General features: G+C 38.5%; 1 protein-coding gene across 1 annotated transcript in view; it reads right to left on the reverse strand.

The window, feature by feature from the left end:
• COL9A1 (collagen type IX alpha 1 chain) overlaps positions 1–27,328 on the reverse strand; it is a gene marked incomplete at its 3' end in the record, with an annotated part of 97,506 nt that overhangs the window by 55,362 nt on the left and 14,816 nt on the right. The window contains exons 5-12 of the mRNA XM_083350620.1: positions 24,366–24,762; positions 19,217–19,300; positions 18,316–18,336; positions 13,593–13,667; positions 13,031–13,066; positions 12,864–12,926; positions 5,450–5,503; positions 4,665–4,700 (exon numbers count right to left, since the gene is read on the reverse strand). Of these exons, the coding sequence (XP_083206746.1) occupies positions 4,665–4,700; positions 5,450–5,503; positions 12,864–12,926; positions 13,031–13,066; positions 13,593–13,667; positions 18,316–18,336; positions 19,217–19,300; positions 24,366–24,762 (766 nt within the window). The remainder of the gene's footprint in view (positions 1–4,664; positions 4,701–5,449; positions 5,504–12,863; positions 12,927–13,030; positions 13,067–13,592; positions 13,668–18,315; positions 18,337–19,216; positions 19,301–24,365; positions 24,763–27,328) is intronic.

A 27,328-nucleotide genomic window follows, 5' to 3' on the forward strand; every position in this document is an offset into this window, starting at 1 on the left:
CGCTATCCAAAGCTTACAAGAAGCTAGAATGGACCCAAGCATTGAAAGCAATGTTGACTTCACAGTCAATGTGAAAGATCTCCCCTAATCCTTTGTTTGAAATACTGACATTTTCCATGCTTCCTTTTTTTTTACTGAAGTGAAGCTTTCAACCAGAAGAGCTACAGATGGATATATTTTTTTCCATTTCATCCCTAATGGCTCTACAGCCTGAACCCCATGAGCATTGCCATCCTCATATAGTACATTACGCAAACAAAGGGGATCAATTCATTTGCAGTCTGCTGCAGTTGCTGCTGGCTGTTGTATGTCTTTTGGTATGGTACTCCTCTAGTAAATATTGACCATAATACCCTTCTGAATGATCTGTGAGGGTGGGGAATGGAAGCAGTGATGGTGAACCTATGATACATGTGTCAAAGATGACATGCCATGATGTTTTGGGTGACATGCCAACATTCACATTTCAGCAATCAGAGAAGAGGGGATTGACTTATTGTCTAAAGCACCAGCAAGTAGGAGAAGAAGCAACTAAGGTGGAATTTCCTGACAGAAAGACTGATTCATCAATGGAATAGCTTGCCTCTTGGAGTCTTGGGTGCTCCATCACTGGAGATTTTCAAAAGTAGACTAGATAACCATTTAACTGGGGTGGTACAAGGTCTCTTGCCTTGATCAGGGGGCTGGACTAGAAGACCTTCAAGGTCTCTTCCATCCTTATGATTTTATATTCTATTCACCAACACCCAACAACTATTCTCAAAAACACAACCTGTTTTCGTGCAATTTAGAGCTCCTGCAAGATAATAGAACTTTCACACGGCATCCAGAGGCTCAAAAAAAAAAAAAACCTGTGCAAGAACAGGCTGTGCTTTTGCACAGTTCAGAGGCCATGGAAGAGCATTTTTCAAAGTTGCTTCAAGAACAAAGGACTTGTGGGACCCAGAATAACCTCAGGTAGGTCGCAGGACCCTGTTGACAGAAAGACAATACTGGCTGAAGTAACATGGCAAATTCTGGGGAGCGCTGGGCCATGGGACAGCCTCACATGCCTTGGGAAACAGCACAAGGTAGCTTTTTTGAGAGGTGCTAGGGCTGAAGTCAAGGCCCAGGCTCATCCCTACTGACAAGTGCCGTTGTTCAGGGAAGGCCTAGATGGGAAGGGGGCGGGGAGAGAGAATTATTTCTCTTTTGTTTGAGGGGTATGATGTGCCAGCAAAGTCAGATTAGGCTTTTTCTGAATTTTTGACACACCAAGTCCACAAGGTTCACCATCTCCGCTCCGCTCCTTCCTGGTGAGGTGGTTCAGGTCACTTTGTGTGCAGAGAGGAATGGTCGTTTGTTCAGTCTGATGAAAGAGCTCATCAGGGTTGAAACTGGAAAAAAAAATTCTATCCCTCAGTAGCTCCTCTGGGACACATTGGTCCAAAATTTCATTTTAATAAACAAATTGCAGCATGGGAAAATGGTTTTAATTACTGACAACAATGAATTAGAAGATATTTCTAATGGTGTTCCTGATGGTTATCTCTCCTAAGAGAATGCTAGTGGTGAAATGTCAACGGCACTCTGACCTGGTATGGGATAGTGATGTATATCTCCATCACACTGATCACACCAAATTGACAGATTACTTCCCCCCAGCAATTTCATGATGTTAAACAGCATGAGGAGAAAGAGCCAAGCCATGTAGCACCTCATATTGCATTGGTTACCCATTTGCTTCCAGGTTCAATTCAAAGCGCTGATTATCACCTACAAAGAATCATTTCTCTCTTTTTTGTATAATTTTATTAAAAATTTTGAAAAGAAGATTAAAAACTAACCAGAGCTAATTAAGAAGCAAAGCAAAGAAAGAAAGAAAGGAAAATGACAAAACTGCAAAAAGAAAAAATGAAAAATATAGAAAGAAGTAGCTTCCAATTTTTTTCCAGCAAATATCTGCAATTTTCAAATTACCTTCTACACTGTGATCTCCAAAAAGAAAAGCTCTCTTTTTTTTCTACTGTCTTCTTTTTCTAATCAGCAAAGCCATAAATAATACATCTTCTGCTTCATTCAGAAAATCCATAAAAAGTTTCTAGTCAGCAGTAAATGTGGATGTTGTCTTCTCTCTAATCAAAGAGGTCAGTTTGGCCATCTCTGAAAGTTCCACCATCTTCACCAACCATTTCTTCATTGTGGGCAGTGCCAGATTATTTCTCAGGTATTTAGAAAACCACCTCTCCCATATCAAATCTTGAGCATTCCTTGAAAGGGGAATGCTGATCATTTCCACCCTCCATGAAATGAAGAGGGTGAGTCCTGCTGATCTGACTTCTTTGCGGCTGCCTCTATTAATCAGAACACCTTCCTTCCAGAGGCACAGAAATAAATAACATCCTACCCTTTCAAAAGGATTTATGCCTTATTCTTCCACTGGGTATTTGGAGACCAGTGTGATAGGGTTACTTTGAGTGAGTTCATGTGAGGAGGCAGATATTTGTATTTTAGGCTTTTCTTGCTCATCATATAATCCACTTTGAACCGTGGGAAGTACGTAGTCTACAAAATATTGTATTAATAAAGAAAGAAATATACAAATGCTGTATTTCTGCCAGATAATATGACATAATGACCCAGCCAACACCAGGATTTCATGATGAGTGCCTGCCTTACTTTCATTTTACCTATGCTTTTTTCACCCATATTGTGCTTTGTAAATTGATTTATACAATGCCATGATATTCTCATTATTATGGCAAAGGTGTTGCTTATAACTTCATGATGAAGTAGGCTGAGCCCATGCAGCTGAGGCCATGGGCTACCTAGCCCATGCAGTAGAAAAATACCAAACACCAAAAACAGTGGTTTTGGTTTTGTTCAACAGAGTTACTGAAACAATCGTTCATAGTGTGCGGTATATTTTAAAGGCCTCCAATTTATATTTCATCTCCACCAGTTTTTTTTTCCTTTTCCAGAGATTCCAATGTAACACACTTATAAAATTTAAGTTGATTTTCCTCAATTCAGCCTTCTTAAATTGGCAGATGTTGCAAATATTCTGGGCAGTTCTTACCACACACAATCTATTGGAAAACCAGCCTCTTTGAGAACTTTTTCATAAGTCTTTCTATAGTATATATACTATAGTATATAGTATAGTATAGGGGTGTCAAACTCAATTTCATTGAGGGCCGCATCAGCATTGCGGTTGCCCTCAGGGGGCCGGGTGGGTATGGCCAGGGTGGGCGTGGCCTACTGGGTGGGCGTGGTTAGAGTGCGTATGGCCTACTGGGTGGGCATGGCCAGCTGTAAATCGTTCGCATCAAGGGTGCCTATGGGGGCCTGGGCAGGAGTGGGGTCTCTGGCAGAAGGAGGGTCTCTGAGGGTCTCTGGCAGAAGGAGGGTCTCTGGGCCAGGGCGAAGGCAATGGGTGGGGGCTGTTCCCTCACTGTTTCCAGGATGGCTTTGCGGGCCACATAAAGCCACTTTGTGGGCTGGATCTGGTCCCCGGGCCTTGTGTTTGACATGTCTGGTATAGTATATCATACTATAATTCACTTTCCTTATAGATAATAACAGTATATTACACTGTATTGTAGATAAAAATGCTCTACTGTTCTACAATACCCCTATCTTCATTTCACAGCAACCTTATGGTGTTCAAATGTATCCATTTAATTTAATTAAGCTTTAATTTTTTAAAAAAGAAAGAGCCCACAAACAAAAGTCTATTTACTAGGTGTGTTGGTCTTTTTACCCTCCTTACATATTTCATTTATCTCCATGCAATGTTTAATTTTTATTGTTTCCTTGTAAGGTCATCTTACTTAAATGGCTATGATAATAAATAGGTCACAGAACATGAGGAAATGTGGACTTAGCTGTGTCATCTGAGAAGAAAGTTAAAGATGATAAATGCAAATGGTTGCCATGAGAAAGCTAGAGTGAAATCAGAAGTATGGGAGGTAGGTGTATGTCTGCAGGTGGGATGTAAAATGTCAAAATATCCATATGATCAAGCCTGACTTTTTCTACACACATCACATGCCTATTTAAAAGGCAGGGATTCAATTTTATTTGAAGGTAACCCTCCCCCTACACCACTAATTCTAACAAAGCTTTTTTTCTTTGTAGTTCTCCAACATTTGTAGTTTTCTTTGAGCATCTTTCAGAGGCAATTTAAGATGTGTCTATTCAATCCAGAATCCTATTCTAGAATTCTTTTAATGCATTTTAAATATATTTCCAATTAGTGCTTGCTTTACAGTTCCTCTGATTTGTAAAAGTGGTAAAATCCCTTTGTTGGATTGAGTAGGGAGGGAGGAGGATCTTACAAAAGTCCTGTTTGAAATTTCAGCACCTTCAACTGAAGAGACCCTATTATCAAATCTTATTCACAGTTAAGAACAGTTTCCTGCTGGAATTTAAGCTCTGCTATTAACTCAAAGCTATTTTCTGGTATTAAGTTATATGAACACCACAAAGACTAATATATCCTACCAATTTCAAGACAGGAGAGTACTTTTTGAGCTCTTTTGTAAATGACCAGAAACTGCCTCCAGGTTTACAGATGTATTTTTTTAAATTGCTCTAGTTTTTATAGAATAATTAAGGAAATACTGTATATTTCATAATACCAGTTGTTAAAAAAGACACCATGTAAAAAATCAATGACTTACAGGAAGTCCACGGCCTCCAGGCAAGCCCACTTCACCCTAAAAATCATAAATGTTACAACATTTCAAGTATTTAAAACATTTATACAAGTTTTTGTTTGTTTGTGTTACTTTTTGTTTAGAGGAAAGGCAGAGTACAAGAATTGAGGAGATTGTGGGTTCTAGACCTACTTTAGACATGAAAATCCAGGTGCGTGACTTTGGGCCAATCATCTCTCTCAGCCCAAGTCACCTCACAAGGTTGTGGTTGTGGGACAAATAGGACGAAGGAGAATTAGATATGTTTGCCACCTTGAAGTATATATGTATAAAAAGGGTAGGTTGTTATTATGGTTCATCATACAGTCAGCCAGATATTTAGATTGGATTTGGCATTTTTATTCACATACTGAAATTATTATTATTACTGATCATCGCACAGTCAGCCAGATGTTCAGGCTGGATTTGGCATTTTTGTCTACCTATCAAGTCCTTACCAAGGACATGGGATAGGCAGATGTGGATGCTTGATGGTATTATAGATATTGTTGCAGGATGGAAGCAGTTCCTAGTAAGGCCGCCTTTTGCAATTGACTAATGGCGAATTTATCAATGCCAAAGTGGTGCTCCAGTTGTTTTGGGATTGCACCTTATTATTATTATTATTATTATTATTATTATTATTATTATTATTATTATTATTATTATTATTCAGCAACTGGCAAGCACCTCCAGTCCTATAATTAAATAAAAGAGTATGGAGATTGAAAAAAATGGGAAGGAAATCTAATGAAAGAGTTTAATCTTACCTTTTGTCCTTTTGGACCAGCTGGACCTGGTGATCCATCAGGTCCTGTCAATCCCTTTTGAAATAAAATATTAACTTTTAGTGCAGTCAAAGGCTAAAACTACTGAAAAAAGTATGTTAATGACCTGGTAGATAAGCCATTTTTCGCTATATATGCGTGGACACACACATACATTTAGAATTCAAGACTTTTTAGCTTCCAATAAAAGGGTTTCTTCAGACAGATTTCAGGGTTCACATGTAGCAACCTGACTGCAGGGAAGGCCCCCAGTTATAAAATTCCTACCAGAAACTAGAGATATGTCCCCAGTCTCACATTCAACTCAGTAAGGAAATACCTAAAATTTTGGGTTGGACCTTAGGTATTACTTTTCAGAAAAGGTGAGAAGTAGCAGAATATGATCCAAGGTTTGAGAGTGGTGTTTCACTTGAGGACAATGCATTTTATATCTGCCCACTTGACTTACTGTGAAGCCAAGATGAATCAGAATCCTTCTGCTTCAAACCCTGTTCTATCAAACATGATCTACGCCTTTGTACAACTGTAAAGCTAAATATTTTGGAACATAAATGTATAATGTATTTTTCATATACATTTTTATTTCCAGTAAGAAATAAAGAGGTTATTTTCAGTAAGAAATAAAGAGGCTTCTGTACACTGATTTTATCACAGCATGTGACCAGTAACGAGAGTTGCTGGCCACTTTTAAGATCACAAATAATCCAGAAAATGTTAAAAGAAAGTCAAAGGTTATAACTCAAGACCAATTTGCTAGTTATATTTTGGGATCCAATACGACTCCTAGGCGATCATCTAATGCTTTGTATAAATTGGAATATATAGTGCAAGCATTACCTGTAGGTCAGTGAAATTTATTTTCCTTCTCCCTCAGATGTGTCCAGTAAGGTTGTCAATTTTTAGAAAAAACACCAGGGAGGTAAACTCATACCTGTTAGAGGTAGGGGGTTTTTTGCCCAGATTTTCTACTAGGAAAGGTTTGACTAGAAATTCCATAATTGCCAATGATGAAACAGAAGAGTAGGAGGATCTGGACAGAACCACTATTAGCTTAGCTTAGTAACAGAAGACCATGGCTTGCAAAAGGACTCCAAACAAGTCACCAGGGCTTTCTGCTTCCCACACCAACAAAGCTTTGAGTGACTGTAGAGTTCTGATGTTCTCTCAGCCATGCTGAGAACTTTAGAGCCACTGAAAAAAAACCAAATCCCAGCCAATGCACTGGTCATCCTGACAGATCACAGAAGAGCTGCCTTGACAGCCAAGTGGGTGTATTAACAATGGAGCTGCTTTCCTTCAGAAGGACCAGCTGGTTGTATGTGTGTGTGTGTGTGTGTGTGAAGGGTAAATCTGGTGCCAGAAGTGGCTCATTCCAGTCTCCTAACTTTGCTCCTGCGATGGAAGAAAGTAGCCAGTCATTTAGAGTTCAACAGAAAGAGATGGTAGGAAATATAGGCAGTTGTCATTTTTCTTCTTGTTGACTTTTATCCTTTTTACTCAGAAGTTAATGCCCCCTGACTCAGAAGCAAATTGCGTCAATTTAAGCAGCTTTTGGAAACCTGCTCTTTAAGCCTTTAGCTCTCCTCCTGCTTGTTAAAGAGACACAGCAGTGCATGAAATTCATTTCATTCATACTTACCAGGACAAGCACGTATCCCCTACTGTGCATGGATAAATGTTTCCTAAGGGCAGATGTTCACCTGGGATTATCAAGTGAAATCCCCAGGTGATTTGGGAAAGCTGGAAGGCATGAAAGCTCTTTTGAACTAATTTATTTCCTGCTGTATGCAGAAGATATATGTAAAACCAGGTTCTCTGAAAGGTTATTAGATTGTGCTTGTGTTTGGAATGTAATTCAGATACAGTATGGATGGATACAAGCTTTTGTTCTCTGCCTGCTATTTTTTAAAGTTAATTATATCAAACCAGGAACATTTCTAGTGGCATGGAACATTAAAGGATTGGAGTTCTCTTGTCAAACAGAAACAAGTCTTAGCTAAGTTAAATAATAAGTAAATATTTATTTATTGCAAGAGAGCAATACAGGTCATTCTCAACTTACCACCACAATTGACCCCAAAATTTCTGTTCTTAAGTGAGACATTTGTTAAGTGAATTTTGCCCATTTTACAATCTTTCCTGCCACAGTCGTTAAGTGAATCACTTCAGTTGTTAAGTTAGTAAAAAAAAAACAGACCCAGGAAACTATAGACCAGGCATGTCAAACTGCTGGCCTGTGGGCTGGATGTGTCATGCCGAAACTACGCCCACTCCATTGCTGGCAATGGGGAAAAAGTTGTGATACATCATGTGATGTCACGTGATGTCGCGGGTTTGACATGCCTGCTATAGACCAATCAGCCTAATTTCAATATCTGGGAAGATACTGAAAAAAAATAATCAAAAACCAGATCTGTGAACATCTAGAAACAAATATAATTATAAGTAGAAGCCAGCATGGGTTTGTTAAAAATAGATCATGACAAACCAATCTCATTTCATTGTTTGACAAAGTGACTAAATTAGAAGACCAGCAAAATGCTGTGGACATGCTATACTTAGACTTCAGCAAGGCATTTGACAAAGTAGACCACAACCTACTTCTTGGTAAACTAGAAAAATGTGGGATAGACAGCATCACCACCAGAAGGATTTGTAACTGGCTGACAAACCTTACTCTACAAGAAGTCCTTAATGGTACTACATCTACATGGAGAAAAATAAGCAGTGAGGTACCACAAGGTCCTGTCTTAGGCCCAGTACTCTTCAATATCTTCATAAATGACTTAGATGAAGGAATAGAAAGGGAACTCATCAAATTTGCAGATGACACTAAGTTGGCAGGAATAGCCAACACCCCAGAAGACAACCTCAGGATCCAAAAAGATCTTGACAGACTTGAACAACAGGCCCTATGCAACAACATAAAATTTAATGTGAAGAAAAACAAGGTTTTACACCTAGGCAGGAAAAACCAAAGGTACACGTACAGATTAGGCAAAACCTGGCTCAAAAACAGTAACTGTAAGAGGGACCTTGGAGTCCTAGTGGACAATCACTTGAATATGAGCCAGCAGTATGTGGCAGCAGCCAAAAAAGCTAGTACAATCCTGGGTCGTATAAACAGAGGCATAGAATCAAGATCATTTATTACAGTCATTGTCAGACTGGGTCATCCGTATTAATCACTCTTATATTTACATGCTTCAAACATAGACTATACAAGACAAGTATATAATTTTCTCAACAAATGTATATTAAGTCAGTGGAACACATAATAGTTGAAGGCAATTTGAATTAAATTTGAGGCCTTGTTGGATCATAACACTCTGTCACCAATATTATATTGTCAAATTTCTAATACATATCCAGATTAGATTGCCTGAATTTAATTTATTTGATATTTGACATTCTATTAAACTTTCACAAAAAGAACATGCTTTTATATTCTCTATACATAAGCATAGGAGTCCATTTCTTGCATTATGACATGAAAATAACAAACTGGGCATTGTGACAGCATGATAGCATGATGTAAGCTCTATTCTTTACACTTTTATTTTAATATTGCATTCAAGTAGGTAACAATTAAGTTGCATTGTGATATTACAGTATACATTTTGTCATTTATGTCCCATCCCATAGATATCGGTGCACACAGAAATGCTTTTAACTACATTATTTTATGACTGCCCATTACTTGATGGCTAAAGTTAAAGCAAGCTATAGATTGTGCTACGATTTCAGATCATACTCTTGAGAAATTTGAATAAAAATTATATACTGTACATTCTTTAGGTAGTCTTTAGCATCTTTGGGAAACTGTTAGTAAGTATTTTATAAATAAGTATTTATATTTCATATAAAATATATTTATATTATATTATATTATATATTATATTGTATTATGTAAGTATTTATATTTAACATAAATAATATACATAAAACAGCAGTTATATAAACTGCTATATTCATATAAAAGCTTCTTTTATATGATATGTATGTACATTTTATATAAAAGAAGCAACTGTTGGAGCAGAACTTAGAAGAATTATGATCACTAGGCATTGCTAGACTGACATAGATTTTTGTCTTTATTAAATATAAATGTAACATACTTTATACTTCTAAAACAGAATTTCATTGCCTATTAAATAGCAATGAAATTGGGAAATGGGAGAAAAATCTATTGAGATTTTTTTAAATTACTGGTTTCTAACAAGTTAATCAAGTAATATTGTACTATCTATGATGTTTAGGGTATAAATGGGAATGTTGTACAAATTCCAGACTGATTAATCAACAATTGTTGAATGTTAGTCTAAACAGAATAACAATCTTCATAAATAGAATATGAGATTCTTTGTTTAATAAAAGTTGGCTTTACCAAATCTACCACAGGATTAAATTTACTTAAATCATGGGTGTTAAATTAATGGTGTTGTTTCTTGATTCAAATCGGTTCAAGGAAATCTTTTTGTCCTTTACTTTTTAATTTGGCTATACAAGTCATATCATGCATAACTAGAAATTCTGAAAGTATCATGGAAGTCCAGTAGGAAAAAAAGAGTTACTGTTTCCTACTGGAATATAAAATAAAATATTACATACTGATGATATTTTATGTTTTAAAGATAGACCAGAAGTCTCTGTCTGGATAGTCTGCAAATCAGATCTGATGCTGATGGATCACAACAACAACACAGAAAATATACATTGTTTTGCTTTCAGGAGCTCTTTTCAACTGGTAAATGTGAACTTATCCGCAGCTTTGATAGAGTTGGAAGAAGATTTAGAAACATGGTATTAAATTCCCTTAATATAAATGTGATTAAAATGAATGTAACTCCAAGGATGATTTTTAATTGTTTAGGAGCTTTCCTATATTTATTCCATCACATTATTTTAACAAATGGACAGCATACTAAATACATTTCTTTGCAAGGACATCTCGTGAAATTTTCATTGTATAAATCACAATTACCCATTTAAAGAGTGGATTTAATTTCTCACATGTTCAGGTTTGTCACTGGGCAATTATAGTAGCTTTAATCACTTCAAGAACTCACCCCTTCTTTCAATTTAACCAAATGATTATCTGATCTCACTGAAGTACTGGAATTCCTGTTTGTGGGAATGTAAATGTTATCCCTGAAATAGTGTGGCAACACATCTATGAGAAGTATTGAATCAGAAATGTAATTTTGACCCATGTCCCATGAAAAGATTACAGTATAAAATAATCCCAGTTTAAAAATGCCATCTGTATCTGTGTGAAGATATATAAACTGGGTCTGTCATAGTACTTTTACTTTACATCAACTTAGTTCTCTGGAAGCAAAGAAGTTTTTAAAATGAGCTTGATTTACTACCAACTGCTTCCTGGAAGTATTTTCAGCTTAAGCATCTAATATTTGGTTTCTTTGGTCCAGCTTCAACTGCTTCTTCTGAAGTTCATTCATTTATTTATTTGTACTACCATCCTCCACAAGGATCTATTGCAAGTTCCACAGTATTTAGATGTTTTAGAGAAACTGTCTGTGACCATAAAGTCAGTAATCTGCCTTTAGAGGGATATGATAAAAGATAATATAATTCCCATTAGTCAGTTACACGATCATAGGAGTAACGAGCTTGAAAGTTCTGTATTGGAAAACCAATGGAGAATTAGATTAAAAACAATTTGACATGAATTCTGCATGAACATAAAATGACTTTATGACCAAACAAAAAAACTGCTTCAGTTAGATTACAATCACCCTGCTGGAGATGCTTTGGTTTTGTCCTATGATCCTTGCATTTCAGCTGACATCGACAGGACTGTCAATATTTTTCTAGAAGATATATGTGTATGGGTTGTTTTTTTTATTACATCCCTGATATTTATATGTATCAAAATTTAACTTGTGGATTTTCCAAGTATGTGGATTGGCTGCAGCATTTTTGAACACAGGAAAGAGAAATTAATTTGCAGCCATGTATTTTAAGTGTGTGTGTGTGTGTGTGTGTGTGTGTGTGTGCGTGCGTGCGTTAACATTTGAATTAGTCTTTTCCGCTAATAGGGCAAGGAGGGAGATTTTTCACCAATTTAGTCAAAGTTTTTGAACTGTTCTATTTATAACAAATAATTATATACTTGCTTTGCAATAAAGTCCATCAAATAAATAGATGGGGAGGTTTCTGAACAAACGTGAACAGGTTCAAGTTATGTCATGTGTGCTTCTCTATGGAGGAAATAGTCACCACTGTGTAAATTGTATGTAAGTAAACAAGATTTTGTAAGACCATTGAGTCCAGTGCCTAGAATACATTTCTTCTGCCAAAGGCTCTCAGCTTTGCTGTCACCCAGCAAAGGCAAAGGGCATCAGGAGAGTGAAGGATGAGTTAGAATTACATAGCTACTGTATATCTATAACAATGGCTCATTCCCAGGTGCTGATTCTTTCTAAATCCCTTACAGCATAGGGCTTAAGGAAAGCATGCACAAAGAGCATGGAATTCTTTCCAGTCTCTTATTTCTGGAGTTCTGCTATAAGTCATGTGACCAGGAAACAGTTGGCAATAAGGGAAATATTATGAGGGTGGGGTGTTTTTTCCCCACATTACTAATTCCTCTCACTATATCAAATTTCATCCCATTAAGTTCAGTTTTCAAAAGATGATTGTTCTGATGAACAGAGTCCTGACATTATTTTATAAACTATTTTTTTTCAAACATTCCATTGGATTGGAGACTGCAGAAACACAAGCCAATGAACACTCAAAGGTAAGTCAAGAACCAGTGGGTAAAACCTTTACAGTGAGAAATCCATTTTTTTAAAAAAAAGATGAATTCCCTGATTGTTAAGCTGTGGAACAGACTGCCTTCTGAAATATAGATGGTTCATCGCTGAAAGTTTTCAAGAAAAGATTTCCATTTGTCTGGGATAGTGCAAAGATTGGTACGCGTGACAGGGGATTGGACTTTGTGACCACCAACATCCATTGCAACCCTGTGATTCTATAATGTTATTATGCTCTGCCTAAATTCAAGGGAATTGTGAAGTAAAGAAGTCCCAATTTCAGAGAGTTCAGCTTGTCACTTTCACCCACCTGGTATCTGCTCTAAATCAAAAGAATCTTTTTAGCACAGGGAAACAGCTTAGAACAGGGGTCTTCAAACTTGGCCCTTTTATGACTTGTGGACTTCAACTCCCAGAATTCCTCAGCCAGGCACCTGGCTGTGGAATTCTGGGAATTGAAGTCCACAAGTCATAAAAGGGCCAGGTTTGAAGACCCCTGGCTTGGAATAACACCATAAAGATCAGTAACCTTGGTTGCAGGTTCACTCACAGCCGTACTGCATATATTGTACCAGCTTCTCATGGGCAAAAATTATGCATAAATTTGCACTCACATCAGCTCCTGGTATTCCTGGCAATCCAGGGACACCTGGTTTTCCTGCATCACCATCTGGACCCTATAGGAGTGAATTGGATACCAACGAAGTAAGTTAGCAAATAAAAACAGATATTTCATTTAAAGACGGTATTTTAAAAATGCTACCTATTCTCAGGTACTTACTGGACGGCCTGGGGGGCCATTAGTGCCTCTGTCTCCCTAATGGGATAAAGGAAAGTCACAGTCAAGTGAAATTCATTTTAACATAATAGCACTTACAATTCTATCTGTAAATTGTATATGTATTATGCAGATATGATAAATATCCCTGTACGCACACACACATGCACGTTACATGGAGGAATCCTGATGGCCAGCAGACAGAATTGCTATAAAGCTAATCAAATGGAATTTGCAGATTATAAATACTAATCTTGCAGAATCCCTAATGCAAATGACAGATTATACGATGGACCTGATCCTGCTGCAGAAAAATTTTTTTTTTGTGGTTCACACCACCAGTTCTAGTTCTTTGGGTCTAAAGAATGCACCTCCTAAGTTTCCGGTCCAAACAGCACAAAATTTCTAATACCAGTTTACAGGTTATGACAGAGTTGTGCCCAAGTGTGTTGCATGCTGAATACAACTCAGAGAGTGTATTCAGTAAGACAGCAGTGTCATTGTATAATATTGGGGAGGAATGTCTTGAATGCTCCCTGCCACACACAGAACAAGCTATACTTACATCTATGCCATCAATGCCAGGAACACCTGGGGGGCCTGGGGGGCCAGGGGGGCCTTGTGGACCTGGAGGGCCTCTCTGGCAAGGAATAAAAAAAATGTTTAAAGTGCAGTAGGAAGAAGAAGCAACTCAAACCATCCTATAAAAAGAGGAAGGAGCAACTGAGAACCACGAGCAAGATAGTCTGACTAACCTAATCAAATTCAGTTTGCTTGATTGGGTAATATGCTCCTGTTCTAATCCGCCTGAGAGTAATTCATGAGGAATGTGTGTAATCATAATCCAAGTTCTACAGATTGACAAATGGTGTGTGGGGATAGATGTGCATGCATCTACGTATATGCATCTCTTGTTAGTGGAGGTGAGCAGAGACAGAATTCATACCTATGCCTACAGTAAATCTCAAAAGTGCTTTTTTCTTCAAAAGGCAACTGGACTGTTTTTTTTTTCCTAGAGGAGGAAGAAGAAAAGGTTTTGCTTCTCATTCAAGAAGCTTCATCACGTTCTGAAGGCAGGGTGAAGCTTCTGAAACTGATGAAGCTTCTTGGATAGGAAGCAAAATGTTTTCTTCTTCTTCCTCAAGGAAAAAACAGTCCAGTTGCCTTTTGAAGAAAAAAGGACCCTTGGGACAACTATGAACTGGATGACTGAGAATCTCCACCGGCCTACAGTAAATCCTTAATGAAAGAACCTCTTAAGGCAGTGGTGGCGAACCTACGGCACGCGTGCCAGAGGCGGCACTCAGAGCCCTCTCTGTGGGCACGTGCGGCATCACCCTAGCCCTGCCTCCCCCCATGGCCCCCTCCTCACCAGCAGCCCCCCCGGAGGAGAGTCACCCCTGAGCATAGTCCATGCGGAGCACCGCAGCCAAGGACATGGCACCTGGGTAGCGGGGACAAGACTCCACCCTCGCGCCCTGTCATGCACAGTTGATGTTGTGGGGTGTGGGCGGAGGGCATGGCCACTATGGTGCTGCTGGGTTGCCTGGGTGATGTGTGGCAGGCCGTGGAGGCAGTGAGTGGCCCTGGGGGCTGGCAGGGGCAGAATGGGGGTGGCCGGGGAAGGTGGGGGAGGGGAAGTGGGGGCAGGGCTGGTTTTGGAGCACTCAGTCTCTAAAAGGTTTGCCATCATTGCTTTAAGGCAATAACTGGGAATGAAAAGGAAGGGATTATTATGCTTTATATTTTCATTTCATTCTACACAGGAAAAGATGTCTTCTCACAATGACTGGCCCTGTGATAAAATGGAATAAAATAATGTCCTGTGAATTAAAATTGTACCCCATTGACTTCACTCCCTTGTAAAATGGGAAAATAAAATGGTAACTGCACCAATGAGTTTAAGCGAAATTGCCATTACTGTATGTCGAGACTTATCTTCTGAGACATATACATAAATAAGAGATTAATTATATATACATATCATAGCCCTTAATAAAACCTTATCTTTTATCTATCTATCTATCTGTCTGTCTGTCTATCTATCTATTTCTATTTCTGTAAGTCCCAAGAGGTTTGGAAAATTCCAAACCATTCATTTTCAAAAATAATTTAGGGGAGGGAATTCAAGGCCCATAAGACACATTGTTTTCTTTTGGTGATGAAATTCTGACTTCACAGTGGATGCTCTGTGATTTTCTAACAGGCCCTTTTTTGTACCTCACACTTTTCATAGAGAAGTTAAATGGCTGAGAGGAAAAGCAGTTTTCCTATAAATTTCAGAATGTGACAATTCCAGCTTTAGCCAGAGTTCTCACAACCAGTAGTTTAAAAACTATTTTTAATTCAGACATTATGCAGAAGAGTCATTATTGTTTGCAAAGTAAGTTGCTTCATGTCACAATCAGCCATAAGGCTGCATAGTACACATTTATTTACTTTGTAAAAAAACATAGGCAGATTTTTTTTTCTAATGTCTAGCAAAGCTAGCTTGAGTCTATACAAATAAAAGTCATGACAAATCTGTTGGATTTGCTCACTGTGCTTCAAAAAATGTAACATGTCATTTTGGAGAAATGCATTATTACACATTAATATTTTTAAGTAAACTCTCAGCTGGTTTTCTGTCATTCTTTGAAGACGGTCAAAAAATGAGAGCTTTTCATCTATTTTTAATGTAAGCTCATAAAAGAAAGCATATATAAATGCAATTCTGCTTTACTGTGTGTCAGTCACTAGAGAATTCTTTCACAAAACAGTGAATGACTGTTATTAGGAAACATATCATCTTTTCAGGATCCTCAAATAAGTGAGCTGAGTGATATTCACAGAAAAGAAATTTTCCTGTTCTGTATTTTCCACAGCAAAGTCCCCTGTTCTGCATTCAATTTTCTTCCATTTACTTACCTTGGTACTATTAACAACAAGAAAAAAGTCAAGGAAACTGTAGGTCCACTAAAGAGAGAAGATGGCAAGGAAATAACAGGCAACAGGGAGAAAGCAGAGCTGCTTAACTCATACTTTACATCAGTCTTCCCACAAAAAGAAACCATAGCCCAACATACCAAAAAAACCGCTGCAAAAGACAAATTAGAAACAAAAATTAAAATAAGCAAGAAAATGGTAAGAGAACACCTATTCAACCTTGATGAATATAAATCACCGGGGCCTGACAGATTACATCCCAGAGTTCTGAAGGAGTTGGCAGATGTTTTCTCAGAACCATTACACCACATCTTTCAAAACTCCTGGAGCACAGGGGAAGTACCTGAGGATTGGAAACGGGCTGATGTGGTTCCAATCTTTAAGAAAGGGGAAAAATGGATCCAAGAAACTACAGAGCAATCAGTTTAACATCAATACCTGGAAAGATCCTAGAAAAGATAATCAAAAAACTGATCTGCGAACAATTAGAAGCAAACAAAGTTATGACTAGTAGCCAGCACGGGTTTGTTAAAAACAAATCATGCCAAACATTCTTCAACAAAGTGACTAAACTAATAGACCAGCGAAATACTGTGGAAGTAGTCTACTTAGACTTCAGTAAGGCATTTGATAAAGTAGACCACAACCTACTCCTTGGTAAGCTATAAAAAGGTGGAATAGACAACATCACCACCACATGAATCTGTAGCTGGCTGGCAAACCGTACTCAACGAGTAGTCCTCAATGGCAGTACATCCACGTGGAGAGAAGTAAGCAGTGGGGTGCCACAAGGTTCCATCCTAGGCCCAGTACTCTTCAATATCTTCCTCAATGACTTAGATGAGGGATTTGAAGGGGAACTCATCAAATTTGCAAATGATACCGAACTGGCAGGAGTAGCCAACACCCCAGAAGACAAACTCAGGAACCAAGATCTTAAACAATGGGCCCTATCCAACAAAATGAGTTTCAATGTGAAGAAAAGCAAAGTTTTACATTTAGGCCGGAAAAAAAATCAAAGGTAGAAGTACAGATTGGGCAAGACCTGGCTTAAAAACTGTAACTGTGAGAGGGACCTTGGAGTCCTAGTGAACGATCACTTAACCATGAGCCAGCAGTGTGTAGCAGCAGCCAAAAAAGCTAACAAAATCCTGGGTTGTATAAACAGAGGCATAGAATTAAGATCACACAAAATACTAGTACCGCTTTATAAAGCCTAGTAAGACCACACATGGAATACCACAACCAATTTTGGTCACCATATCACAAAAAAGATGTTGAGTTTGGAATAAATTCAGAGAAGAGCAACTAAGATGATCAAAGGCCTGGAGACAAACATACAAAGAACAGCTGAAGGACTTGGGTTTGGCTAGTCTAAAGAAAAGAAGAACTAAGAGAGACATGATAGCAGTGTTCCAGTATCTGAGGGGCTGCCACACATTGTTCACCAGAGCACCAGAGGGAAGGACAAGAAACAATGGTTGGAAACTGATCAAAGAGACAATCAAACTGGAATTAAGGAGAAACTTCTTGGCAGTGAGGTCAATTAACCAGTGGAATAGCTTGTCCCCAGAAATTGTGGGTGCTCCATCACTGGAGATTTTTAAAAAGAGGCTAGACAGTCACTTGTCTGAGATGGTATAGGTTCTCCTGCTTAAACAGGGTGCTGGACTAGAAGATCTCCAAGGTCCCTTCCAGCTCTATTCTATTACCTGTGTATATCACTATAAGGTAATTATTTTTAAAAAAAATCAATTTTGGCTCTATATTCACAATCACTAAGATCAGTTGGAAGCCCAGGTTACACATAAATGTGGAAGAAATGATCCCTTTTATTATCCTGTTTGTAATTATAAAAAAGATTACTTAGGGAACTGAAGTGATAATTAACCCACCTAACTTAATCCTTTGTGGATTGCGCTGAATAAAAACAAATGAGTTTCCTTGGACTAAAAATTCTGGTTTAAGGCAGAAGGGTACCAAATATATCTGGGGGGAGGGAAGCATCAAAACTGGCAGAATGGACCCCAACCTAATCATACTTGTTGACCTTAGTTAGATTACTCTGAATGGCACATAGGTTCCCCGTGAAGCCTCACCAACCAGGAAAAATAACTCAGTGGAGGTTCAAACCATGATATGTCAAGCAGTATATTTTACAGTGGCTTCTGACTTCCCCTAGTATGAAGCTCTCCAGCTGGGCATAATAGATCCCATGCCTTCTCCAACATAGCAGCATTGCTAGAAATATACACACTGTTTTAATTGTTTGACAATCCAAACTAGAATCAAAGAGCAAGGAGTTTATTGAAACTTTTTACAGGCTTCCTCTGAGTAAGAATCCTTCTAGTTTTAAGACTTACCTTTATGATTGTCTGACTTATCTGGAAAGAATAACACAAAAAAAAGTTAGGCACAACTTACTTGTGCTAGACAAAGGCAAATGACTTGCAGAAAAATCCACATGAACTTTGTGCAGGAGCCCGAGCTAGCCATGGTTACTTCTTCAATGGCCACAGATGGATTTTTAAGGTTACGGAACCCCTCCAATTTCCTCCAAATTGGCACAACCAGCAAAAAGCACAGCTGTTGTGCAGATGAGTGTTGGAGGAGAGTAGCTAGACTGGAGGAAATCTGATGTCTAGAAAGGAGGGATTGAATGACTCCAGGTTTTTAACCCTTTGCCTTACTTTTAGCACTGAGCACTTTCTGCCTAGCGCTTGTCTTGAACGATGCTGCAAAGGGCTTCATCGGACAAGGAGAGACAACTTCCCATCCTGAATTATGTCCTTTTTAAAGCTTTGCTATAAAAGGGAACTATATTACGGCATTCTGAATACAGGTAATCCTTGACTTACAACAGTTTGTTTAGTGACCATTCAAAGTTACAACGGCACTGAAAAATCTGACTTATGACCGTTTTTCACAGTTACCACCTTTGCAGCATCCCCATGATCAGAAATTCAGATGCTTGGCAACTGGTTCACATTTATGACCTTTACTGCCAAGGTCCCGTGATCACCTTTTGTGACTTTCTGACAAGCCAAGTCAGTGGGGAAGCCAGATTCACTTAACAGTTGTGTTACTAACGTAACAACTGCAGGGGTTCACTTAACAACTGTGGCAAGAAAAGTTGTGAAATGGGGCAAAACTCACTTAACAAATGCCTCACTTAACAACAGAAATTTTGGGCTCAATTATGGTCGTAAGTCGAGGACTGCCTGTATTCCAAAGTTGAAAAGCAAGCTTTGCCCTAAAGATTACCGAGCTCCTGATGGTGAGTTCGCTGCATGTTTCCCTTTGAGGACGCTGAGGGTCACAATGAATCATCAGCCACTGGATCTCAAACTGAGAAGAGAGCAAAAGGGAGGCAGTAAGAGAAAGAGAATTTTATAAAACTGATACTGGATTATTGATCATCGTCATTCAGCAACAGAACCACTCTAAGGCTGGTAATTATTGCTTTGATGGTATCCTTTCCTTAAGTCTGAAGACTGAGAGTTGCATGACTTCCTCACTTCGATCCTCACAGTTTTGTGATATAGTTAGTCAATGACACCATTCACAAATAGGAAATCGAGGCTGGGAGGCAAAGATGACCCAAAAACGATTTGATAATTCCATTTATAAATTAAAAATTGAAACGCTGGCTGAGGAATTCTGGGAGTTGAAGTCCACAAGTCATAAAAGGGCCAAGTTTGAAGACCCCTGGGATAGAATGTCAAAAAAGATAATATGAAAGTTGCTTTTCTCTGAAGCATTTACAGTTTAATTCTTTGTGTTTTTTTTAATGTTTCATAGAATAATTGTCAGTGATTTTGCTTTCATTTTTCCCCAGATTCTGGAATTTTAGATACTCGGGAAATAGTCTATTACATTCCTTCTACATTCTCATTGCACATTACCTGCAGATTAACCAGATTTTCAATCATTTGGAACTGCTCCTGACGCCAAAAAGGACTTTATTCATGGATGCACATTTACAATCGGAGTGCTGCTTTCAACCAGTTGTGTTTTAATATCATTAAATATATTTGAAAATTCTCCTTGTTTTCAGGTGTCTTCAGAAAAGAAAGCAATCACGTATATACACATCTTTGCCTCCCATGCCTAATTTGCAAGTTTCCAATTATAGGATGTAGTAACTAATTTAACACAGATTAGTCTTGAAGATTGTAATTAACTTATTCTTCATCTTCTCCTCCTGTCAATGCACGAATGGAAAAGAATGAAGAGGGGAATCTACACCCCTTTACTATGAGTTAGCACCTTCCTCTTACAATTTTATGTGGCATGGGACAAGTCTGCTTGCACGGAAGAGGCTCACATCTTCCGACTTCCTTTTGAATATATTTACAGTAACACCTAAAAGGCAGGAAACTGCAAGGCGGAGTCAGCTTTCTTAGCTTGATGAATACAATACAGGCAATCCCTGACTTACAGGCCTTTGTTTAGTGATGATTGAAAGTTATAACGGCACTGAAAAAAGAGACTTGCAACCAGTGGTGGGATTCAAATATGTAAACAACCGGTTCTCTGTGTGGATGCCGCTTCCGGAAGTCCATTCTGGGCCTGGGCAACAAAAAATTAGCTACGGGTTCTGCCGAAATGGTGCGAACCAGCTGAATCCCACCACTGCTTACAACCAGTTTTCACACATACGACCAGTTCACACCAGTTTGGCAGAACCGGTAGCTAATTTTTTTGTTGCCCAGGCCCAGAATGGACTTCCGGAAGTGGCATCTGCACAGAGAACCAATTGTTCACATATTTGAATCCCACCACTGCTTACGACCATTGCAGCATCCCCGTGGTCACATGATCATAATTTGGGCACTTGGCAACCAGCATGTATATATGACAGTTGCATTGTCCTGGGGTCATGTCATCATCATTTGTAACCTTCCCAGCTGGCTTCTCATAAGCCAAGTCAGTGGGGGAAGCCAGATTCACTTAACAGCTGCAGTGGTTCTCTTAACAGCTGTGGCAAAAAAAAGTTACAAAATGGAGCAAAGCTCACTTAGCAACTGCCTTGCTTAGCAATGGAAATGTTGGGTTCAGCTATAGTCATAAGTCAAAGACAACCTGTTTGCTGACTAAATCATGATGGGCTATTTGACAAATTCATTAGGGCAAATTCATTCAATTGGATTAAGAAGAGAAAACATGAACCCTTTCATGCAGAGGCAGTCAGTGATCCTCTGCATAATGCAAGGGGGATAAGAAGTAACCATATGCTGGGACCAACATTAGCTCATGATATAAAACAGCAGGGCAGTTATTGATTTATTGACTTATTGATTTATGATTAGATTTTATCCTAATCCTGTTATGTATTGAGGTTTGGGAAACATCTATTCACATGTATACTGGGAACTAACAGTTCCCCTGCACTTGTACTGAACTCTAACTGTTCTGGCGGGAGCCAAAGTGGCAGGATTGTTGGGTTCAATCTGATTGGTTGTATGAAGGTATATTTGAATTTTGAATTTTATTGAATTTATATACCGCCCTTTCCCGAAGGACTCATATAAGAATGTATATAAGAATGTATATAAGAATGCATGTACACCCTAACCCCTCAGTAAGATATGATTGCCAATAAAGCAACTGTTCATTTGTACTCATCTGCCTGGCATCTTCACTACACTTCAGAACCCGATACACAATACTACCTTTGTTACATTATAAGGAACTTAAGGCAGCAAGCATACCTAATACACCTTCCTCCTCCTATTTTCTCCACAACAACTCTGTGAAGTTTTTGTGGCTAAGGCAGGACTGGATCTCAAAGTCCCCGAGTTTCTAGGCCAGGAGACCACTACACCAAATTCCTCACCAGCCTATGAGAAACATTCATTATTATTTTAAATCCATAAAGATCTCTGCTTTAAAGCATGATTAAGCTTTCTTCTATTGATATTTTTGCAAAAGGGTTTATAAGAATTAGATTTTTATTTATTTATTTTTATTTATTTATTTTAATCCCATTTATATCCCGCCCTTCTCCGAAGACTCAGGGCGGCTTACAATCTAAGCACAAATCAATGTGCTTAGAAACATTTAATCCAAGTTGGGTACCTTCCCTACACTAGTAGTAGGGTTATGAATACAACCTGATACATACCATGCAGTACCTGGTTTAACCTAAATAAAATACTCCGATAACTAAGTTAGACATATGTCCCCACACATACATGGATGGACATATTTATGGCAACTGTTTACAGTTCGAAATCACGTAACAATGCAAGTAGAAAAATAGGGACCACTATGGTGGGAAGGTAACAGCGTTCTGTGCACCTTTGACATCTAGTCATGCCGGCCACATGACCACGGAGACGTCCTCGGACAAGCGCTGGCTCTTCGGCTTTGAAACAGAGATGAGCACCGGCCCCTAGAGTTGGAAACGACTAGCACGCATGTGCGGGGGAACCTTTACCTTTATCTTTGAAAGAGGGGTCAAAGAGGCCATCTATGTCAAAACTGAACAGCCCTCTCTCAACAGAGGGGGAGGGATATGACATCATCTATCTCCAGTCTACAACACAGTTCTTTCAACAATTCCAAGAAGGCTCCACACCCATTTGCACCACTCAGGTGACCTTGAGGACCTAGCTAAACCTCCAAGTGGCCTCAATGACTCTCTAAAAGAATGCAAATAAACAGCTGTCTGTAAGGAGTATAAATCCTTCCATTCTCCACCATCCCGTTAGAGCTGAAGAAGCTTCTTAGATGAGAAGTGCTATGTCTCCAAAGAAAAACCAGGAAGTCCAGTTTCCTCATGAAAAAGCATGTTTGGGACAACCATGACCTGGATGACTGAAAACCTCCATAGACATTAGAATAAAGCTTTATTATGCTATTAGAAATAAAGCAAAGTGTTGCCTTTGCTCAAAGTGTAAGCATTACATGCCCTCTTTTCTGCTACCATAGATGGCAGGTTCTTCGCTCTTTAATTCTATCTATGAAAATAAATACATATTCACACCAACAAGCATCTTTTTGCAGTTGAATCCATTGCTTTAATCTGGTCAATGTCCAGAGGTTCTCAATCTCTTGCCAAATGCAAGATATAATCCAAAATAAAGTACTAGTTTTATTCTTTAAAATGCTTCATATTACTCGTAGATAAAAAGCATATATAGTCTAGAGTTTGGAACCATAGTCTTCATAGGAAGAGGATCGCATCTTCCATATCAGGAAGATACAGTTTCCATTCAGACTTTTTATGATATTCTTCAATACCAGAAATAAATCCTGTAGCCATAAGCTGAGCCACATTTATTTTAACTGACAGCATAATTAATTTTGATAAGCTGCTTAACTATAATATAATTCGAAGCGATGGTTAAATTTGCAAAAGTTTTGCAGATTTTAGTTACCTTGCAATGAGTTAAGATGTAAATTGTCAGTGGATCCACCTTCCTTTTTAATCTGTTCTATTAATTATCTCCTGTTTTCAACCTGTTTCCCTTCTATAGCTATGCAGTTCACTTAAAACAAATGTCCAGATATTTATTTTTTTTTATTTTTTTATTTTAATTCCATTTATATCCTGCCCTTCTCCGAAGACTCAGGGTGGTTTACAAGCTTAGCAGTAGCCTTCATTCTATGTATATGCCTGCTTATTAGGGCTTTCACACACACCCCAAGTGGCATTATTACAAAGTCAGCTTATTGCCCCCAACAATCTGGGTCCTCATTTTACCTACCTCGGAAGGATGGAAGGCTGAGTCAACCTTGAGCCTGGTGGGATGCGAACCTGCACTAATTGCAGGCAGCTGGTGTTACTTAAGGAGGCATTAGCCCACTGCTCCACCAAGGCTCTCTTTAGTTATGGTCAAGGTTGAATTGCTAAGATGCTTGCTGACTTCTGTCACCATTCAACTTGCCATAGAAATGGGGGAAGGGGGGAGAGAGCCTAGGAAAGGAACAGGAGTTTCAAGAAGCCATCCACAGACTGTGAGACCCAAGGTTACAAAAGCAGGTGTCTGACAGCGAAGTGAACCATTCCCATAAAAACCAAAGAGATGTGATTGGGCAACGTGAACATATGGTGAGTGGGGGTTATGAAAAGCTATTGTTAACTAACCAGATTTTTGTGCAGGAAAATTAGAGTTGGTTTTGCTTCTTCAGTGCCAGATGTGTATTCAATAAAGTTTGTCTCTCATGGCACCTCAAGACCATAGTATTGATTTTGCTGGCTGGACGGTTGGTTGACAGTTGTATTGAGGTTTCAGTCTTTATACCTTATTAAGTGATACTCTTTCCTTACAATGTCAGAACTATTGAACTATTTCTTAACGTTCCATTTGAAACATATTATACTGTTAGCCTCTATTACCATATACAATTTCTTTAAAAATTGGAAAAAACACTTTTGCTATAAAGGGAAATGTCTACAACTTACCGGAACTGAAATTTGAGGATTATTTTTCAGTTTTCCCAATGTGGTAAAGCCATCAATATTGATCTTCCCCCTTGGTTTTATGGCTAAAGTTTGTATCATAGCACAGTCAATATAAAGTGTGGCAGAATTCTTTTCTATACTGACCATAACTTTATGCCACATGGAATCAAAAAGATAAGGTAAATCCAAAAATGATACTGTCTGGAGACTTCCATCAATTCCTTTATATGAGAATTCAAGACATTTGGCTTGCCCATTAAGCTTCAGTCCAACTTGCTCTTTTCCAGAGGAATCTAGAACTTGCCATAGGCTCCAGGATTTCTGAATTGTATTCCCAGTCATCCGAAAAGTAGTCAGAATGGAGTATTGATCAGGTAGTCCTTGAGGATACAAGGATCTATTTTTAAAAAATACAAATAAAACAGGCTGCTTACTAAGTTGACTTAACATAGGGGTAGATTATCATTTCAGAGAAAGAGAAGGAAAAAAATCAAGAAGCTGCTACCTAAAGACAACACTAACAAACAGATTCATCTGAATCTGAACCAATAATTCCACTTTACTGTCAGAGAGAGATTCAGTAGTATTAGCTTACTCTATGGAAGAATTAAATCAAGACAAGGCCTGAAGCTCATGACCTTTTACCCATTACAAAACAGTGCTATCATGGATGAATGCAAAACTACCATCTAAGGGTGCTAATCAGATTACTGAAATCAGGTTATCCCACGTTCTGCATTATTTTCCCTTATAAACTTGTAGTTTGGATTAAATATTATACTATTAAAACAGATATTTTTTTTATGGCTGTACCAGATTCTTCAGATTTGCTTTAGTCAAAGTCTGCATTCCAACACTGTTCACTATCTGAACATCTCTGTCCCTCCTGTTTTCCTTTGGAAGCCTTTGCTGTGCTAAATTTCTCACTTGGGGAATTGGCTTCTTTCATGTTTGTGCCTCTGTTCTTTCTTCCAGCTTCAAAAAGCATCTCAAGACATTTTTAATTCATTAAGAAAAGAGGACAACTTTTCTGCTACCATGTCAGGGGCCACCAATCATTGCCGGAGCATGTGATTAATTCATCTTGACTGGCTGTGAAGTGTTGAGGTTAGTTTCAGTGATAAGATGATTGGGCTGAAAGCAGTGAGTAAACCTCATCCTCCACCCCTACGTGCAATATTGCCCCTCTGATCTCTCTCATTAGGTTTGTAGTTTTGTACAAAATCTGAGATGATTAACAAGTTTTATTATAAAGAAAACCTTAATCCATTTCTCCTCCAGGTCTGATACACGTGTTATTTTTCTCTCTCTCTGTGGTGTCTTTATAAATGCTGTAAGTCATGAGTATATTGTTGTTGTTGTTAGTTGCAAAGTCATGTCCAACCCATCGTGACCCCATGGACAACGTTCCTCCAGGCCTTCCTGTCCTCTACCATCTTCTGGAGTCCACTTAAGCTCACGCCTACTGCTTCAGTGACTCCATCCAGCCACCTCATTCTCTGTCATCCACCCTTGAGTATATAAGTCCTCACAAACTGAGAAATCAGGTTAATTGTTTCCAAAACAGCATTTATTTCTGAACACAACCTTGTTCTGGCAGACTTTTGTAAGAAAATACTGTATGTGGAAGAATTGAGCATGTAGGTGCTGTAGGTAGACATTAGTTCTCAAAGAAAACCTGTTTGTGCTCCCAGCTCCTACAAATGTAAAACATCTTAGGTCCACACTTTTTAAATATTATTTAAAATGTGCTATCCAACTCAGCATAGATGCAATTGATTTCATTTGCAAAATGCACTACAAAGTGGTCCTAGCTACAGTCTATAAGTTCTTCATTCTGGTCCCCTGATCCCAGCGGGCTCCTTGCATATAAACAGAATAGCTGGCTAGTCATTTTTTTAACTACTTAATGTATTAGGCTTATACCTGGCCTGTTCTTCAGGATCTCAAGTGACTTACACAGGGATCTCCATTCATTTTATTTCACCTTGATACAAAAAAGCCTACGAAGCACATTGGACTGGAAAAAGGTGAATTCCAAATCACATGTTGCACTTTTGTGGTGGATTTAAAGCTGGTTCAATACCTTAATCATTACACCATGCTACAGAAGCAAAATAATAAGAGTTCTTTCCTGTAATCACTACAAAGATATTTCAGACTCTAGCTGTGTTTTCTGTGAGTTTCAAACTAGCCATCTGTGGTTATTGACCTAAAAGGTACCTTTCAGGTACTTCACTTCCTCAGAATGCAAAATAGTTTGGTCAGCATTACAGTTTGATTGAAATGTCTAGGGGCAATTGTACTGATGTCTGGATCATCTCTTCATCCCAAGCACAGAGATCAACAGGACCACTAGATAAAATTACACTTCAGACAAGCTTTGAAACCTTTAATTTCAGTGCTGATGGTGATCGACTTGCAAAAGGCACACAAGCTTATATGCAAAAGTGCAAAAGGGCTTTCTTCTACACAGACACAAAATGTTTCAAATTCAAAATCTTTCACAAGCTGTTTTGGTCTTGAAACAAGGGATCTGAATTCAAACCAGGGTGTTTCGCTTTAAGACATGTGGAATTTTAAACATTTTGCACACTGCTACTTCCTTTGATATTGCCTCCATATCAGTCTGTATCTATTTATGTATTCTCTTGTATACCTGTTATACAAATATACATACATACATATGCACCCAAATATACATTGTGGTTACTTTTTTTTCACGACACATACCTATGCACACATAAACGCCTCCTTGCTCATCTGTGCTATATCTACTTTCTTTTCTCCTTCTTTACTTCCATAAATCAATTGAATAAACAAAGAAGAATTCACAGCTCCATGCATGAGTACATAAGAATCTCTTCCTAGGACTCTTTCAGCATAGCATTGTGTCAGATGATCATATGCATTTCAAATTTTGGACAATTGAAAGCCAGAATGATAGTGGGACTTTTTTCTCT

Source organism: Vipera ursinii, assembly GCF_947247035.1.
Source record: "Vipera ursinii genome assembly, chromosome: 1".
Classification (NCBI taxonomy): Eukaryota; Metazoa; Chordata; class Lepidosauria; order Squamata; family Viperidae; genus Vipera; species Vipera ursinii.